The following is a 20,388-nucleotide window of genomic DNA, read 5'->3' as shown; positions in this document are numbered from 1 at the left end:
GAATATGATGGGTCCTAGGTGGCTCCCTTGAGGTACTCCAGAAGAGGCACGGAATTGATTGAAAAATGATTCACCTGATCGTACAATAAGTTTCCGTCCTACCAGGTAGCTATGGAACCATTCCAGTAAAGATCCGCAAATACCGATACGATCTAGTTTGGATATGGCTATTTTGTGGTTTACCTTGTCGAAAGCTGCGGTCAGGTCGGTGTAGATTACGTCGGTTTGAGATCCCATGGCAAAACTGTCTTGCACGGAAGATGTGAACGTCAACAGGTTTGTTATCATAGAGCGTTTGGGCATGAATCCATGTTGTTCGTTAGAGAAATAAAAATTGCAATACGAGAAAAACGGATCTAATACAGGTTGCCCCTTATGTTCGCCGAATATTTTTTTTTAAATTGCCTGGTTCTCCGTCAGTAGTAAAAACTTGCGGCCTTAAAAATATAGAAAAAACTTTTTCACGCCAAAGATTATCGCTTATTCTTCTTTGTCAACTTGCAGATATTTTTGTTGGGTACTGTTTAGCGATTGTGACGCAAATTGGATTGGTCTTTCCAGGGAGTAATGTACCAATCAGTTACTGCTTAACTCGACGAAAGGCATTCTCGCATTCTCTAGTCCACTCAAACACAACGCTATCTTTAAGTAGGTTATTCAGGGTGTAATTGAAAGTGCTCAAATTTTCAATAAAGCGACCGTAATAATTTGCAAGGCCAATAAACGATCGCACTTCATCTTTATTTCTCGGTCGGGGCATGTCCCGGATAGCTTTCATTTTATTCATCTGCTTATGAATGCCATCACGATCGATCAAGTATCCGCAATATTCGATTTTATTGGCAAAAAATTGGTCTTGGTTTAATCTCTGTCAGTAATTATAATCTCTCCCTGGACCAAATCACCACGATTGGTAATTTAAAGGGTGATACGGTCAAAATTTGGTCACTATCAACTTGACGAATTTCTTTCAGTTTTGCATTTAAAAAACCTGAACACCCCTCATTTTGAAGGTGTGTGTGTGTAGAATGTTGCTCCTATTTTGATTTTGGAATTCACTCTTCAGTTGTCAAAATGCCGTCCAAGGAAGAAGAGCAGCGTATCAAAATTCTGCTCGCGCATCGCGAAAATCCGAGCTACTCGCACGCAAAGCTTTCAAAATCGCTAGAAATTGCCAAATCAACCGTTACAAATGTAATTAAAGTGTTTGGGGTACGTTCGTCGACAGCCAGGAAGTCTGTATCGGGGGAGAAATCGAAAACCGGAAGCCGCTGAGACGACAAAGAGTGTTGCCGGTAGTTTCAAGCAAAACCCTAACCTCTCTCTCCGAGATGCCGCAAACATTCTGGGTGTATCGTCTACAACCATGCATCGAGCTAAAAAACGAGTCGGACTATCGACTTACAAGAAGGTAGTGACTCCGAATCGCGATGATAAACAAAATACGACGGCCAAAGCGCGATCCCGGAGGCTGTACACGACTATGCTGACGAAGTTTGACTGCGTGGTAATGGACGACGAAACTTACGTCAAAGCCGACTACAAGCAGCTTCCGGGACAGGAGTTTTATACGGCAAAAGGAAGGGGAAAGGTAGCAGATATTTTCAAGCACATGAAACTGTCAAAGTTCGCGAAGAAATATTTGGTTTGGCAAGCCATATGTACCTGTGGCTTGAAAAGCAGCATTTTCATAGCTTCCGGGACTGTCAACCAAGAAATTTACGTGAAAGACTGTTTGAATAAACGTCTGCTGCCTGTCCTGAAGAAACACGGTTGTTCCGTACTGTTTTGGCGGGATTTGGCATCTTGTCATTACGGTAAAAAGGACATGGATTGAAGGCCGCCAACAACTTGCAGGTGGTTCCCAAGGACAAGAACCCTCCCAACACGCCAGAGTTCCACCCAATTGAGAAATACTGAGCTATTGTCAAGTGGAACCTAAGGACGAGCAGCAGTTCAAGGCAAACTGGCTTTCTGCAGCGAAGAAGGTGGAAAAGGTGGCTGTAAAAAATCTGATGGCAGGGGTTAAACGTAAGGCCCGGCAATTTGGATTTGAAAAAGCGGAAGCCTAGCTGAATATTTTTCCTGAATTTTATACTAATTAAACTTGAAAAAGAAATTTAATTTAATTTTTTAAATAAACGATTTCACCGATTTACACGCGATTTCCCTTGACCAAATTTTGACCGTATCACCCTTTACCAATAACAAAAAAACCTTCTTATTACAACTTGTGGCAAACCTAGATTATTTTTTTTATTTAAAACCACAGTTTCTAACTAATAAAGTTATAAATTACTTAAGTATTTATGTTTTTTTTTATGTATCTCTCACAGACTGCTTAAGGACTACGAAAATGCGGACACCGAGCTGCTTATCTACGCAACCTCACTCATCAACAAAACCTTGTCCGGACTGAGCGATCAAGATTCGTTTTACGATGAAAGCGATTTCCTGGAACAGCAAGGCATGGAAGGCATCATTCAGCGTTACATGTCCCGCCAAGGTACGGATCTGGATCTGTTGGATCAGCTACAGCTTTACGAGACCGTGTTACGATTTGAAGACGGCGAAACCGATGCTAATTGCATCCCGGATAATACGGTGCGGAAAACCCTCCGGTATCGTTCAAATGAGAACGATCGACGAAAATCCCGAAGACACAGTACTGGGACGGCTCCTGCTCCGCTACCACCTCCAATACCTCCTCCTCCACCTCCTATGCTGCTGGCTTCTCTGCCACCGGGAGTTCCTCCTCCACCACCTCCGCCTTTACCTCCTCCTGTAGCCCCAGTCACACTTTACGGTGGCTTGAAGTTGCCAGGTCAGCAACAACCCGACGAGGACAGTTCCAGCTCAGCCAACTCAGCAGATCACATAGCCGGTGGAGGTTACCGGGATAATTCCAGAGATACTACCGGTGTAACACCTGGCCTTCGAAGACGTCGGGAACGTGCCGAACGCCAAAAGACCTTCATGAGGGAACAGCAAGAACTTGCCCAGTACAAACCACCAGATGATACCAATGGTCACGGTAAGTCGAACTTCGATCCCTAATTTATTGTTTGAGATAAGTTTTGATATTTTTTTTTGTAACTAACCATCCATCATTGCATCCCAAATGCGCTTTCCGTGTGATTCTGTTTCATTGCCATATAGGACATATTCTAACCCAAAGTCATCAGCAACAGCAGCCTCAGTCTGGCCCGCAGATTCAACCGTTGAGGTATCGCAATGGCAGCAGCCACGATTCCCGTATTGCACGGCTTAGCATTCAACAGCAACAGCAACAGGTCGCTCCAATCAGCGAGCATGACCCTATGAATCGGGTTCCTGCAACACTAACTCCATCTGTGATTTATAGCAATAAGCATAGCGCTAGCATTAATCATAACCATCCAATTAGTAACGGGGATCTCGGACAGCCCAAAGTCACAACGCAAAACGGGGATCATCAGATCGAGTACAGGAACAATAGGAATCTGCTGCTGAGCAAACAAAATGGCGTAAGTAATGGCGGCGGTCACTATCACAGCAACGGTAAAATCGACCTCAATGGAAACATGCCCGGTGGGCGGGGCGCCGAAAGTCCCCAGGAGCTGGACGAGAACGAGAGTCCGAACATCAAAATGAACGGTAACATTAACTATGTGGATTTGAACAACGCTTACAATGGCAACGGATACCATATGAATGGGTACGGTAAAATACAAAATGGTAAAGACGAGCAACAGCAGCGATGGAGTAACGGTTATTCTAATGGTAACGCAGTTACGACTCCAAATGGTGGAAACCATCACCATTTGTATCTGGTGGAACAAAATGGGACTCCGGATCAAAGTCAAGGTATGATTTTTGTGTGTTTGCCAAGCTTGAAGAGATTTTTGCCAATTGTTTCTAATCATTGAGTGTAAAACAGTGTTATCAAAGCTTTTTTCTACACTGAAAAACCGGGATGATGAAATTTATGGAAGAAAAATAAGTAACAAATTCCATAGATGCTTACAGAGACCTACAAGTTACTATGAGAGTTGATAATGCTTTCGTCGACCATCGATTACCGAAAAACTGGTCAAATCTATTTTACAAAACTTAACATGTTTATTTGGGATTTTGACCCATAAAAAAATTTTTGAAAAAGGTCATACCTTTTTCAAAATTTGGGCTAAATTGAACGTGATTGAGCAGCGCATTAAGCAGAGCATTAAGTTATTTTAATATATTTTTTGTGGCTGTGATCCATATATTCCGAAAAACATCTAACATTTTTTAAAACACGAAAAATAAGCTGCCGAAATCATAAAGCATAACAAAAATGAAAAAAAAACGTCAAAAATGACAAAAATGACAAAAATGACAAAAATGACAAAAATGACAAAAATGACAAAAATGACAAAAATGACAAAAATGACAAAAATGACAAAAATGACAAAAATGACAAAAATGACAAAAATGACAAAAATGACAAAAATGACAAAAATGACAAAAATGACAAAAATGACAAAAATGACAAAAATGACAAAAATGACAAAAATGACAAAAATGACAAAAATGACAAAAATGACAAAAATGACAAAAATGACAAAAATGACAAAAATGACAAACATGACAAAAATAACAAAAATGACAAAAATGACAAAAATGACAAAAATGACAAAAATGACAAAAATGACAAAAATGACAAAAATGACAAAAATGACAAAAATGACAATAATGACAAAAATGACAAAAATGACAAAAATGACAAAAATGACAAAAATGACAAAAATGACAAAAATGTCAAAAATGATAAAAATGACAAAAATGACAAAAATGACAAAAATGACAAAAATGACAAAAATGACAAAAATGACAAAAATGACAAAAATGACAAAAATGACAAAAATGACAAAAATGACAAAAATGACAAAAATGACAAAAATGACAAAAATGACAAAAATGACAAAAATGACAAAAATGACAAAAATGACAAAAATGACAAAAATGACAAAAATGACAAAAATGACAAAAATGACAAAAATGACAAAAATGACAAAAATGACAAAAATGACAAAAATGACAAAAATGACAAAAATGACAAAAATGACAAAAATGACAAAAATGACAAAAATGATAAAACGACAAAAACGACAAAAACGACAAAAATGACAAAAATGACAAAAATAACAAAAATGACAAAAATTAAAAAAATTACAAAAATTACAAAAATTACAAAAATTAAAAAAATTACAAAAATTACAAAAATTTCAAAAATTACAAAAATTACAAAAATTACAAAAATTACAAAAATTACAAAAATTACAAAAATTCCAAAAATTACAAAAATTACAAAAATTACAAAAATTACAAAAATTACAAAAATTACAAAAATTACAAAAATTACAAAAATTACAAAAATTACAAAAATTACAAAAATTACAAAAATTACAAAAATTACAAAAATTACAAAAATTACAAAAATTACAAAAATTACAAAAATTACAAAAATTACAAAAATTACAAAAATTTCAAAAATTACAAAAATTACAAAAATTACAAAAATTACAAAAATTACAAAAATTACAAAAATTACAAAAATTACAAAAATTACAAAAATTACAAAAATTACAAAAATTACAAAAATTACAAAAATTACAAAAATTACAAAAATTACAAAAATTACAAAAATTACAAAAATTACAAAAATTACAAAAATTACAAAAATTACAAAAATTACAAAAATTACAAAAATTACAAAAATTACAAAAATTACAAAAATTACAAAAATTACAAAAATTACAAAAATTACAAAAATTACAAAAATTACAAAAATTACAAAAATAACAAAAATTACAAAAACTACAAAAACTACAAAAATTACAAAAATAACAAAAATTGCTTAAAAACATACTTGAAAAATGACAAAAATGACAAAAATTTCAGACGTTTCAAACATTACAAATTTTTCAAAAATTATAACAATTACTAAAGTTTCAAAAATAAACAGACTCTCGTTGTGCAGAATACATAGATCACTAGACCAATGAAAAATTGACTTTTAACTTTCGTCATCAAGCATCCGAGTAAAATAGGAATTGATTTGGTTGCTTCCTGAATAAGCGCGCATGTTTCAATTTTGTATGGAGGAAGAAATTTTTACATACAAATCCATGCAGAAAATTCATAGAAATTTCAATTCAAGTTTCCCTACAACTATTATAATTGCTTATTCTAAAGCTTGGCCTTCTGCCAAAATGAAAAGAATTATTGTTTAAAACGCCTTACAAACTAAACAAATGTAAAAATAAATATTTTGCACTACATCTGATCTCATCATATTTAAAACCTTTTTAGCAAGTTCACAGGTGTTTCTACCACTTTTTTCCCACCACCAGTGAACTTGCTCTAATGAGCTAACGAGGAACGTTGTAAGTTTGTTTGTTTGTTTTATTCAATGCCAAAAGACCCTTATTCTCCAGCTTATTACTAATTAACTGAAGAGCAAGTTCAGTCGTGTTGGGAAAAGGTGGTTGAAATTTCGACACATTTTGAAATTCTACCTTGTGAAAATATTTTCAAGATCTTTGACAATACTGTGTCTATTTCAGCCGTACATGATAGAAATCGAACTATTTTTGCAACGTAGCATGCGAAAACCAATACCTGTTGTGGAAAAACTTGACGGCCACAAAGCTTGAAAATCTTTTTGCATGGCAAAGTTTTCAAAATGTGCTGCAGGCTGCAAGTGTCGAAAATTCTACCACTTTTTCCGAACACGAATGAACTTGCTCTAAATAAATACAAAGTACTCATATTTTCATTTTTAAACCTTTTTCTGGTTTTTTTTTTTCAATCATAAATTATTGAAAATGGATTCAGTCTATTACACAGTCAGTTTTTTTTGACAATCCATAAAATGTACCTGTATGTAATATGGTCCGTTTCTGAAAATTCAACTATCAAATTTCTCCCATTTGCCATCCTATTGTACTGTTCAGCGGCTGAATTTCAGCCTCATGGAGAAATTTGACGATGACTTGAGAATTATAAATTATGGATTCCTTTCATATGTTGAATCTTTACAATGTTGTGATTTTTTTTGGTCCAGGAAACTTAAAGTTTCTATAAAGCAACAGTTGAAATTTTGTTGTTGACGGTTTAGCCTAGAAGGCCGTCAAAACCGAATAATAAATCTTTCGAATCATCCAAATGGAATTTTAAATCATGTTACAGCATAACCAATTGTGTTCTTTTCTTCCACCATCAGCTGAATCGGACAACGAGGAGAAGAAGCTGATCCTGCAGCTGGTGAAGGACCACACCGTCAAAGATCTGACCCAAAAGCTGAGCAATCTTCCGCTGAGCCCCCAGGAGGATAAGCCACAAAACCGGATTGGCGACATGTCCGGACTGATTTCGAAAGCCAAAGAAGGGCTGGCAAAGAGCAAAAGCAACAAGGACATATCCCGATCGCCAAGTGTGGATAGTGACATCAAGAAGCTGGCCACGGCAACGGAACCGAAGAAATCGGAAAACGAGCTGCACTGGGAGGAGATTATCAAAAACATGACCCGGAAGTTGAATCTGTGCGATTTGGATTTTACCGATCTCACGTCCGACGACGATAAGGACATCCTGGCGCCGAGGGGCTTCGGAGGGGCGGTTCCTCCCCCTCCACCTCCCGGGGGGCTACTGAGTGGTGGTCCAATGGGAATTATGCCTCCGCCACCGAGCATGAGACCCCCCATGGGCAACATGATACCGCCTCCGATGTACTCGAATGGACTATCGATGTCCGCCCTGACCAATGGAGACGCTGCCGGGGACATGAACACCATCAAGAAAAACAAAAAGACTGTAAGTACTCTTCTTGTGCTTAATTAAGTTAGCTGACACGTTTCGAAAATTTTCAAAAGGCAAACGAGAATCATTTTTATATGGGTTGTGTCTACGGATTCAGAAACATATTAATTTATTTTGATAGAGTCGTTGAACAAATGGAAATTGAAAGGTAATGCTAAACAAGCTATTTAAACACGAACTTTAATTGTTATTTGCGCTAAGTCACGTTTTATGAAAATCGCAATCAAACAGTAAAAAATTTAGTTTTCTCTTGACCCCCTAAAACTTGAGTATTTTTTTTCCTTTGATCACATAAGCTGGTCGATAAATTCCACAATTAAGGCCGGAATAAATTTAAAATACTTCTTTTGTCACTCGGCGTTGCAACATCACTTGGGTATGGGGGGAGGCGTGTTTTTGGTGGTGTGGTAAAAAAATGCAAAATATTAAATTGTATAAATTTAGCAAAGGTTCCATGAAAAAATTATCAGCTTTTTTTAATTATTTAAAAATTCAAGAAAACCAAAAATCAAGAAAACATACATTCCAGTCTTCGACAGTTTGTTTTATGTTCTTGATATTGTTCCTCGAAATTTCTCTAAAAAAAATGTTTAAACTTAATTAGTCTCCATTTCAGGTTTTGCAAAAAAATCTAAGGGGAGAGGGGGCAAACACGAGAAAAATGTTGAAACTGAGTGTTTCAGGCAACAGGAAATCCATGCAGAAATGAAATTTAAATAAAAAAGTGTTGGGTTTTAAGTTAATTCCTAACTTTTTCATGACACGAATGATATTTTTGAAATAAATTTAAAATTATAAGAACGTTAACTAGTACAAATTTTGGTGTTCATTCTGTGTGTTGAAAAATCAACATATTTTGGAATCATAATGAAAACTATGGGTGAGCAAATCCATAATGGAAAATTAGTTTTTGAAAGTTAGAATTATTGGATTCCAAATCAGTTCTTCAATCGTTTTGAGAAATATAACCGTAAAAATATGCGGTGTTGAGTTCTCTTAGCTTCATTTCACACTACTATGAAACACGTTTCTTTATTATGAAAAAAAAAAGTTCGATTTCGCAACACTTAGCAAGTCGTTTTTGGTTTATTAGAGACACTTGTGAACTTTCGGACAAGTTAAAAGAACTATAGTTTAGGGGCCATTCAAATATTTCGTAACGCGTTAAGCGGGAAAAATGGGGGGAGGGGTTGTTAGAGTTTGTTACGAATTGTGGATTAAGGATAGAAAATCTGAGACGATTGTGTTTCGTAGGAGGTTGGGGGGGGGGGGTGTTTAAGAATGCCCGAAAATTGCGTTACGTAATATTCGAACGGCCCCTTATTGATTTTGCGAAGGTAGCCCTTTGCTAGGTACGGTAACATTCTTCTTTGATGGTGACCGTAAAATAATTTTATAAATAAATAAAGGATAGCGCTCTCTTTCGGCTAGTGGATTAAATGTGCCTACGGCTGGTAGAACAACATATCTAATCTATATATTTTAGGGATTATACGCTTTGAGCATAATGAATGAATTTCATGAATTTACAAATTCAATTTGTTCAGGATTCATACAAGGTTTTGATACCTTTTGATGTAATATTGTGACTTTTAAAAAATAAAAGTCAAGAGCCCAAAATCAAAAACTTAGATGGGGTTTGTAACCTGTTCAGATGAACATAAAAAGTACAACAAATTTTAGCTTTTATGGAGATTTGACAATGTGTAAAACGTTGAATAGAGGACGTTTTTGTATGCCCTCAAAATGTTTGTAAAATGTCTCTATCCAAAAAAACGTAAAACAGAATAAATTTCGGATTTTTATAACTAAAACTTAGAATCTTTACTCAAATCAACAACTGAAGATCTCAAAACAGATTTTGTAAAGTTTATCATAAGAATTAACAGATGCCAAGGTATGGAAGCCCTAACTTTTGTTTTGTTCTATAAAATTATAAAGGACACAGATTTTAAATTCAAAGATCCTGATAACGAGTTTGGATTATAATTGCTGAGTTCATCTCAAAAAAAATATTGAAATTTTAATGATTTTATTCCTTCCCAGTTAAAATAGCCAATTACCAAAAAGTGGTCAACTTAAGTTCGCCGTTTTCTTTCTAATCATTCATATAAAAATAACCTGAACATCCCAATTTTTTTAGGTGTTTGTGTGTGTAGAATGATGCTTCTATTTGGATTTTGATATTGGATCTTTAGTGGCGTCCAAGAAAGAGGAGCAACGAATCACCGAAAGGCGAAAAGCAAAGGTGGCAGACATTTTCAAGCATATTCAACTATCAAAGTTTGCCAAGAAATCTGTACCTGTGGCTTAAAAAGTAATATTTTCGTTGCAACTGGGACCGTCAACCAGGAAATTTACATGGAGAAACATGACTTAACTGTGCTGTTTTTCCCGGATTTGGCATTCTGCATAAGAACCGTCCCGACACAACAGAACCTTAGTAAGAATAATTAGGTCAACTACCATTTTAAAATTTCATTAAGGTTTTACTATGGCATTTGATTTGGAGCTATTTTTATTATTGTTTTATTTATTACGGCTATGAAAAATGCTTAGATTTTTGATTCAACCATTTGTTTTCAGGCAGTTCTAAGAATGGCAATAAAGCTTTTACTAAATATACTGTTTAAGTTGTTTTAAAAGAGTACTGAAAGCTCTCTTAAAACTCCAATAAAAAATAAACCAAGAAGTTTGTTTCAAACTTTTCTTGCATGTTTTATAAAGGCACGCAGTGCTTGATTTTAAACCGAAATAAAATTAGGTGACAGTTTTCGATCCAGATGTCAAAACTGGACACGCTCAGGCTAGATTATACATATTTGAATTGGAACTCCCATTTTAACACTTTTTTTAAAAGTCATGTGTGTAATTTTTGAGTAAATTAAAAAAAATCTTTGAAATACTTCAAATCACCGGAAGACGTTTGATTATATCTACAATGTGAGTATTGAGTGGAAATGCCCAACATGCAGGAGAAAAAAACTGTTTTTTGCCATCATGAATCTAAGATGGCGGCCTCCGCTTTTCTTCTCAAATTTTTAAACGACTGTCAATCTCATGTAAAATCCACAATATTGGGTGAAAGGGATAAACGAGTAGAAGTCGAATTCCACAATCTGACACTATCTTGAAATCTTTTCTAATCAAATGATTATAACTGATTATAACTGGCAATAGCTTGAAAACGCCATAATATGGGTACTGAAAGGAAGGGTAAAACAAACTGAAGTCGAATTGGCGGCTTCTACTTATGTATAAGATGCTATAAATCACTGGAAATCAAGGCTATATAAGAAGAAGTCGAATTTGGTATTCAGACGCTACCTTGAAATCCAAGATGGCGGCTGCGACGTTTCTTTCAAACGTGTTTATTTTTGATAATCGCTTGAAACCTCCATAACATGAAAGTCGGAACTTAAAATGCTGTAGGAGAAAATGTTCCTAAATGCGCCTAGCGGGTTGAGTGCGCCTACCACCGCATACAGAGGTAAAGCGTAAAACGGCGATTAAAACTATTTTCTATGGTCACCTATGGTGTCTTCAAGGCAAAGGGGCTATAAAATGTACTTATTGAAAAAAAAAATAATTGAATCACCTGGCAGTGACATAAAAAAATTGTTTTTTGTAATATCCATTTTAGAGCTATAATGTCTGAGAAAAGCATTTAGCTTGTACCAATTCTAGCAACTTTGTCATAGAAGTCATTGTCGTATCGAGAATCGTTTGAAAGTTATGACTATTTCTGAAAAATTATCATCTATTTTCAGTTTTTCAACCGTAACTTTTTTGTTCTACAAAGTTTTAGGCAAAGCTGCACATTTTTGCCGCAGCCCGTGGCGTAGAAGATAGCCTTCAAGTCTTCTAAGCCAGTGGGTATGAGATCGAATCCCGGTCACGGCATACATAGTACACTTTCTGTGGGTTGGTGGTTTTAGCATTTGTAAGATGCTAGCCATCATATTCACGGAAGATGTACGCTTAGAGTTAAGAAAAAAGGAATCTCTTCGAGGAAACATCAAGTTTCATTGAGATTCTGTATGTGTTTGTGTTCGTTTTTTAACATTTGAAGAGAGATTAGAAGTTCTCAAAACAGATTTTATAAAGTTTATCTTAAGAATGAACTTATTTTTAAAGTATGGCAGCCCTAACTTTTGCTTTGTTCCACAAAATTATAAATGACATAGATTATTACAAAACTTCAGCTTTGTCGTATGAAAGTTATCAGTTTCTAGCATTTCCAAAGAGTTATACGGAAACATTGCCAAAAAAACAGAAATTTTGCCCAAAACATGAAGAGGCACTTAATATGCATGATTTGTGGTTCGGCATTTTAGACAACAGTTATAATAAAATCGTTTCCTCGAAAACTGAAGGCGATTTCAACATAAAAGTTACTCCAATGCACAGAAAACAGATGCCTGCTCATGTGTTTATAGTTTTTGTACATATATTCGACGTAACATTTTTTTAAATAAGTATTCTGCTAGATAGACGCATATAGCCTGCTTTTCCCCTAAATGACTAAAAATCGCATGAAAACCCCACAATATGGATCATGTGTGAAAGGGCTAAACTAGAAAAAGTCGAATTTCGCTATCTGATTCCGTTGAATTTCAAAATGCTATAAATGGCTGAAAATCATTTACTTTACTCATGATTAACAACTCAGAAATTAGGAACTCATCCTACGATTGTAGTTGGTTGGCTTGAGAGAGAAACGTCAAATTTTAGCTAATCATATGGCTCTTTTAAAACCGTTGATTAACTAATTTGCCATTTAAATTACTGTGATGAAGCTATAAAGCATTAATTAGACTTTGTTAAAGCTTTGGTGATCAAAATTTGAAAGCATAATGATTTTTATCGAAGATTAAAAAATAAGCCTTGATGACGTTTTTTAAACAGGAAAGAAGAAATTTTAGCTTTATTTGAGTTTTGGTGATGTAAAGAATGCGTTATAGCTTTTTATGAAGATCAATGCAATAGCTCTAACGAAGTTGTGCTGACCAAAACAAAGCTAAAATTATTACTTGGAAACTTCGCCCAAACAAAAAATATTGGATGATACCGTCAAATTTTTAATTTAATGTATTGTAACAAAATGATGATGACCTAATTTTTCGCATCTTAAGCTAGTTTTTTTTAAAGTTTTTTTTAATAAAATTTGGAAAATTAAGCAATAAATGTACAAATTTTAACATTTTTTGAAGAAAAAAACGTTACCCAGTATGACGGATTGGCTTGATAATATTACCTACAAACTTTTTACTGGTTTCCTTATACTATATCAACACTCTTGGTGTAAAAATATTTTCGAACAATCAACCATTTTTTTTTTTAAATAAACATTTTTATAATTCAGTTAGGTGTCTGGGGTTAAATGCAACAAAATGCAAATCAAAGAAACACCTTGTAAACCTCGTTTCCATGTGCTGGAATATGAATGTTTTGCATCACGCGTTTTTGAACATTGAAATTTCATTCATCCAAATATTTATTTTTATGATTTCAGCTTTTAGAATTTTTCGTAGTATTTTTTAACCCGTAAATGTATGCAGCATCCTTCTTTTTAAAAAAAAAGTGTGAAAATTAGTTTTTACAGACCAACGAATAACTGCAATCGGTGTTGTCATGCGTAATGGTCTTTGAGGCATCGCAAATCAATTAAAAACTTTAAATATTCATACGTGTTCATAAGATTTTTCATTAAAATCCAAGTTTGTTGAAAGTTACCCCATTTTCTAAGGAGGGTGAAAATCGCATGTTTTTAGAAAATTGAAAATAACTAAACAAACCAATAATTTTTCATACTACGCCAATTTGATGTCCCATCATCCTTAAAACTTTTGATGCATAAGGGGTAGGATTAACTGTGAACATAAAATTTTTAGAAGCCATTGAAGTTGAAAATTGTTGCATGTTGACCCAGTTGACGGTAATTGAAAAAAATAAAAATAAAAAAGAAGGAGAAAAAGCTACATCAATCAATTAATCAATGTGCCCAATTCTAATAATTAGGCATAGATTTATTGGAGTCCCAAAGTAATTTTTGTTAGCAGCGAGAAGCAAATTCAAGCTAACTGGCGTTTTGCACCGAAGAAAGTGGATAAGGTGACTGTATAAAATCTGATGACAGGAGTCAAACGAAAGTCTTGCCAATTTGGACTAGTTCGGCTGGAATCTTAACTGAATATTTTTTACCGTCTTTTATACAAATTGATCTTCAAAAAGAAAAAAAACCTTGATTTATTAATTATCAATTAATCGATTTACACGAAATTTAGTTTAACTTTTGCTCCAAACACCTTTCGCAATAATTAATTTACAAATGGTTTTATTTCGGCATTTTACTTAGAAAGTTTTTATGTGCCAAGAGTATTTTCCCTAATTTTTACTTACAAAAAGCGGGACTTCTGTTTTTCAAAAACAGATTCTTGGAGATTTTAAGAAGATATTAAATAGAACAAAACAACTACGTTTCAAATTTTGAATTTTTCAATTGAATATTTAAATTTTAAAATAAGTGACTTGTTTATGTTTGGCGTTTGCGCCCTTTTCAATATTCGATAGAAATTTAAATCAATTTTATTTCGTGGACATCATTTAAAACCTTGACGTAATTTTTACCCTACATTAGCCAACATTATTTTGAACTAATTATATCGGATTCGAGATAAATATATTTTGGCTTTTTTCCAATTATTTAAAAAAAATTGAAAATGTTGAGATATTGTGTTAGAGTCCTATGAAACTCGGCTTTTTTTTTCAAATAATTTGAAATAGATGAATTATTTGTCGAGAATATCTGAAAAAAAATATTTGAAGTTAGAAATTTAAAACAGTGTGAATCATACTAACACATGAACTTTTTTTTAAATATTCATTCATGCTAGAAGCGCTCATAACCACTTTATCTTCACATTATTCATTTAGTTAGTGTCGTGTTCGTTATATCTCTCTTAATTTGTTTTTCGATTCAAGAATTGGATAAACTACCGTATTAAACAGAGCGTAGTGTGCATTAAAACCGGTTAAATGACCAGGAAACAATCCACCAAATCATTGCTTTTCGGAGTAGGTAGTAGGACAACCCATTGATGTCTATCAATAAGAAAATTTATTTCCTCCCAGCCGAACTGATTCTTCCGGTTCCATCTCCTACCGGGTCAAATCTGACAATCGGTCCGAAATCTGAAAGCAATTTAACTTTTCCACCCCGGTGCATCCGAGAATGACCACTGACTGGCTTTTCCTCTGTTCTCTCTTCTCTTTCATAGGTAAAACTTTTCTGGAAAGAAGTCCGCGAGGACATGATCCCGACCACGATACAGCGCACCATTTGGGACGAACTTCCGGAGGCCAACGTGGACACCCAGAAGTTGGAGCATTTGTTCGAGTCCCGTGGCAAGGATCTGATGACCAAGGTAAAATGAAAAAATAAAAATAAAACTCAAATGGAAGCAGTTTTTCCACTCTTCGTTCATACAATTCGCAGCGTGGCGGGCGGAAGTTGGTGAAAACTTTTCCCAACCGCCGCGCAAGTTGTGAAATTGTAGAACAGTTACAGAATTGTAGGAGGGCTCGTTCGTGTGGAGCACATTTTTCATCTTTTCTCTTTCACAGGCTGGTTTTTTTTTCACTCAGTAACAGATTGCACCATTTGTCATTTCGTGATTCACGGTTTCGCTACTTTCCGTTGGTATTGTTTCGCGAACTACTAATTGTGAAATCCATTCAAGCTTGTACTAGCAGCTGAATCTAATTTACGGGATGAGATTAAAAAGGTGGCGGAAATTGGCGTTGTAATAAAGTAGCTCGCACCAATTTTTATTCACCCTCTTTTATAACCAATCAACTGCCAACATTTGAAATTGTAATCATAACTTATCAACTGTGTATGTATCTTTTCTTCCATTTTCCCAAACGTAATTTCACGCTATGTCTATCCTCTGTTCAACAACTTTGGCCATTTGTTATCGACTGTCGACTCAAAATTCCAAAAAATCACATTTGGATCACCACCGGTTTTGAAAACCAATCATCACTTCAAAATTAAACAAACCAAATCTTCACGCTCATTACTGAAATTTCTGACATTTGTAGGAGGTGAGTGTTCTGTGTTATTTTTTTTTTGTTCTCTGTATACTTCGCTATCTGGCACAAGTTTTATTAGAATCCTGTAGAATGATTTGTCCTATCTAACGAATGTAATATCCTCAGTGTTAATATATATCCATAGTTTCAATTCTTCTTCTTAACCAACCACTGAATTTGTTTCTTTCCTATTTACTAAGTTACTTTCTTCTCCTATTGATGTTACCTTTTCAGATTTGTACCTTAGTTTATCCTTACCTCAAAACATTTCAATATTAAGTGATTTTTCAGTGTTTGATAAACTTAATTTTGTTATTAACAGTTTCCTAATTTAAAGTTCTTTCTTTTCGTACCTCTGTTCTGATTTTTTACTCTTAAACTTAAAAATATTTAAAAAAAATTGAAATCAGAGACAAACCAGCTAAACGCTTTGATCCTCTTTAATAAAGACAATAAAAACATACATTGAAACAAAATATCTCGTCTAAACCCTTAACATATCTAGCGGCTTCATGTTATTCAAAACATCTAAGAAACTTTTTCACCCATAACATACTTTCCATCATGTCAAATTGTTGTCCCTTTATATAGAAACATAACATTCCGGCAGCCAAAGTTCAAAACCACAGATTCTGTTTACCCAAAATTTTCTAAATGTCATGAAAAGTTGTTTCTCTTTCTTTTCTTCAGTTTCCTGCCAATGTTTGTACGTATACCGAAAGCATACATCCTCACACAAAACTCATCAAAATCATATGTCCCACACATTGTTACCCCGTCATTTACCGCAATGGCATCAAAATTCAAACGTGTCGGCAAGTTTTCTCAACAGAACAAAACAGGGGATAAAGTTTTCCCTCCGTCCCTTCCTCCTCCTGGTGAAATAATCTTAAGTTTTTCCTCGAAGGGATGGCTACCGATCCAGAAGAGTTTTGCCATGTTATGTTACATATGTTGTCTGAATGAGCCAGCAGTGACAAAGAATAACAAAGGTACTAATCATCATTTATTGAGAGGGGTTTGTCGGCTCCCGAACAAAGAAAGATGAACATTTTATGAAGCGATCTTTACATTTGGAATGACGAGAAAATGTATGCTCTTCTTGAAACAAAACAGATAACAAGTTGTTTTCTTTGATGTATAGACGAATAACAAGAAAAATATATATCTAATGCTTTCAAATCGTCTAGAAGATATTTTTTTCTTTTTAACATCTAGATTTGTGAATTGCTTTTAAGGTTCTGTAAAACCGGTGCAAAATAACGGGTTTTTAAATTACAAAAAAAATGTAATCCTTTTGAAATCAATTGTTTAAACGTTCAAAGGCGCTGGTGTAAGAAAAAATCATCAGTGGACGCTAAATGAAATCTTTGTTGTTATATCAACGTCAATAAGATACATAATTTCTCAGCAACTATATGACATGTTTAATCGTTGCCCCAGTTGATCTGGATATTAAATTGAAGGTAAATTTGTAAACATTCTTATCATTGATTTTTCATGGGTTTCATTGACAAGCGATTTGTTTCAATAAACATCGCTTTCTCTTATGATAATGAATAATGTGAAATTGCTTTTACAAAACAGGCTTTTCACACTGTTCGTTACTAAAATAGATCAGTTCAATAAAGGTTGTTTTCTTAAAATACTACGTATAAAGGGTGATACGCTCAAAATTTGAACAAGGGAAAACGCGTGTAAATCGGGAAATCGTTTATTTGAAAAATAAAATTAAATTTCTTTTTCAAGTTTAATTAGCATAAAATTCAGGAAAAATATTCAATTAGGCTTCCGCTTTTCCAAATCCGAATTGCCGGGCCTTAAGCTTAACCCCTCCCATCAAATTTTGTACAGCCACCTTGTCCACCTTCTTCGCCGCAGAAAGCCAGTTTGCCTTGAACTGCTGCTCGTCCTTGGCAGTTTTTTTGGTCTTTTTTAGGTTCCGGTGACAAAGGCCAGTATTTCTCAATTGGGCGGAGCTCTGGCGTGTTGGGAGGGTTCTTCTCCTTGGGAACTACCTGCATGTTGTTGGCGGCGTACCACTCCATGGCCTTTTTACCGTAATGGCAAGATGCCAAATTCGGCCAAAACAGTACGGAACAACCGTGTTTCTTCAGGAAAGGCAGCAGACGTTTATTCAAACACTCTTTCACGTAAATTTCTTGGTTGAAAGTCCCGGAAGCTATGAAAATGCTGCTTTTCAAGCCCCAGGTACAGATGGCTTGCCAAACCAGATATTTCTTAGCGAACTTTGACAGTGTCATGTGCTTGAAAATATTTGCTACCTTTCCCCTTCCTTTTGACGTGTAAAACTCCTGTGTCGGAAGCTGCTTGTAGTCGGTTTCGTCGTCCATTACCACGTAGTCAAACTTCGTCAGCATCGTCGTGTACAGCCCTTTGGCCGTCGTATTTTGTTTATCTTCGCGATTTGGAGTCACTACCTTCTTGTAAGTCGATAGTCCGGCTTGTTTTTTGGCTCGATGCACGGTTGTGGACGATATATCCAGCTTATTTGCGGCATCTCGGAGAGAGAGGTTAGGGTTTCGCTTGAAACTACCAGCAACTCTCTTTGTCGTCTCAGCGGCTTCCGGTTTTCGATTTCCCCTGATCCAGACTTCCTGGCTTTCGACAAACGTTCCCCAAACACTTTAATTACATTTGTAACGGTTGATTTGACAACTTTTATCGATTTTGCCAGTTTTGCGTGCGAGTGGCTCGGATTTTCGCGATGCGCGAGCAAAATTTTGATACGCTGCTCTTCTTCCTTGAACGGCATTTTGACAACTGAAGAGTGAATTCCAAAATCAAAATAGGAGCAACATTCTACACACACACACACACCTTCAAAATGAGGTGTGTTCAGGTTTTTTAAATGCAAAATTGAAAGAAGTACGTCAAGTTGATTTTGACCAAATTTTGACCGTATCACCGTTTAGCAATTTTACGTGCTTTCGGCTTACGATATATTTTTATCGAATAAAGCACTTGGATTGGAGATTTTCCTTTAATAGTTATGTCAACCTTACAAAACTTCTAAATTCGGAATAAGATATCAACAACATAACAGTGCATTGTTCCTGTTTCATACATCAACTTTAACCTAATTCAGCTGTTAAAAAAGACACCGTTGAAAAGGAATTTTCTCAGTTTAATAAAATATCAATACAGATTACATTCCGAAAATTTATAGAAAAACTTGGTCTGGTCTGGTTGCCCAGATATCATAGAAAACAGTCCGGATTTTACCCGGATTTGTTTAAAATAATGTAAAATTTTTGTGTTCAATTTCAACAATCTTAACTAGTTCTAGCGAAATAAAAATTAAAGTCGGAATAAATTTCAAATTATTTTTTTGTCAACACCCCCTCCCTTAGCCCTCCCTTTGATATTCCCGGAAACTCCGGTGGAGGAAATAAATAAAGTAAAATTTTATATGGGTCATTCCATATCAAGTGTGCACAGCGAGAAAAAAATCTTTTCAAAAATTCACCAAACTTGGCCAAAAGACTTTCTGAGGCCTATAAAAAATACTCAATTTTTGAGAATGATCCACTCCTCGTTCCAGGACCCTCCGTTCTTTTTTTTCAAGATTTTGACAAATTCATCATATTTAAATTAAGATATCTCTGGACTGAAAAATCATACCAAAAAGACAAAGTATGCGTTGTGTAGATTTTTTTTTAAATCTTTCGATTGATGTTATTTATTTTTTTAAATAATGGCTTTTGAAACGTCAAAACACTGCTCTAAAAATAAAACGTTATTTTTCTCAAGGAAAGTATATATTTTTCTTGAAAATTTCAAAAAACATTTTGAATGAAAAAAAAATTGATTTCGGATTTCAACTGGTTATTACTTAAAATTTTCTCATAAAATTTAAGAAAAAAAATTCTTTCCTTGAGAAAAATAACATTTTATTTTTTGAGCTGTATTTTGACATTTACAACGCCATTATTCCAAACAGTGTATAACATCAATCGGAAGATTAAAAAAAACAACTCTACGCAAATTTTGTCATTTTTGTATGATTTTTCAGTCCAGAGATATCGTATTTTAAAAATGATCAATTTGTCAAAACTTTGATAAAAATGAAGGGAGGGTCCTGGAACGATGAGTGGGAAGATCGTTCTCAAAAATTGAGTTTTTTTTTTTGTAGGCCTCAGAAAGTCTTTTGGCCAAGTTTGGCGAATTTTTGATAAGATTTTTGTCTCGCTGTGCACACTTGATATGGAAAGACCCATATATAATTTGCTTCAATATTCTTCGATAGAAAGTATATTCAACATTTTTTTTAATATAGAGTGAACGTGAAAGTGATACACTTTAATTATTGCATGAAACTCAAACCATTTGTTATTTCCCTCCGAAATCAATTTTAACATCATCTAATGGCCAGGCCCATAGAAAGAACCGAATCATGAAGGGTTTTGGTGACTGATTTTAACCTAA

General features: G+C 34.7%; 1 protein-coding gene across 5 annotated transcripts in view; it reads left to right on the top strand.

Annotated features, from left to right (window-relative positions):
- The window catches only part of LOC129757316 (FH1/FH2 domain-containing protein 1), a 411,337-nt gene that overhangs the window by 358,670 nt on the left and 32,279 nt on the right, over positions 1–20,388 (top strand). For 4 of the 5 annotated variants that reach the window (XR_008739671.1, XM_055754498.1, XM_055754497.1 and 1 more), the window contains 4 exons: positions 2,337–3,034; positions 3,160–3,846; positions 7,247–7,836; positions 15,123–15,269. Coding sequence is in view for 4 of the 5 variants with exons in the window: in XM_055754498.1 (XP_055610473.1) it covers positions 2,337–3,034; positions 3,160–3,846; positions 7,247–7,836; positions 15,123–15,269 (2,122 nt within the window). In the remaining variant the exon portion in view is untranslated. The remainder of the gene's footprint in view (positions 1–2,336; positions 3,035–3,159; positions 3,847–7,246; positions 7,837–15,122; positions 15,270–20,388) is intronic. The other variant, XM_055754499.1, reaches the window with a different exon arrangement.

Source organism: Uranotaenia lowii, chromosome 3 (genome assembly GCF_029784155.1).
Source record: "Uranotaenia lowii strain MFRU-FL chromosome 3, ASM2978415v1, whole genome shotgun sequence".
Classification (NCBI taxonomy): domain Eukaryota; kingdom Metazoa; phylum Arthropoda; class Insecta; order Diptera; family Culicidae; genus Uranotaenia; species Uranotaenia lowii.
Note: the sequence above shows the minus strand (reverse complement) of the source record. Positions and strands in the feature narration are given on the sequence as shown.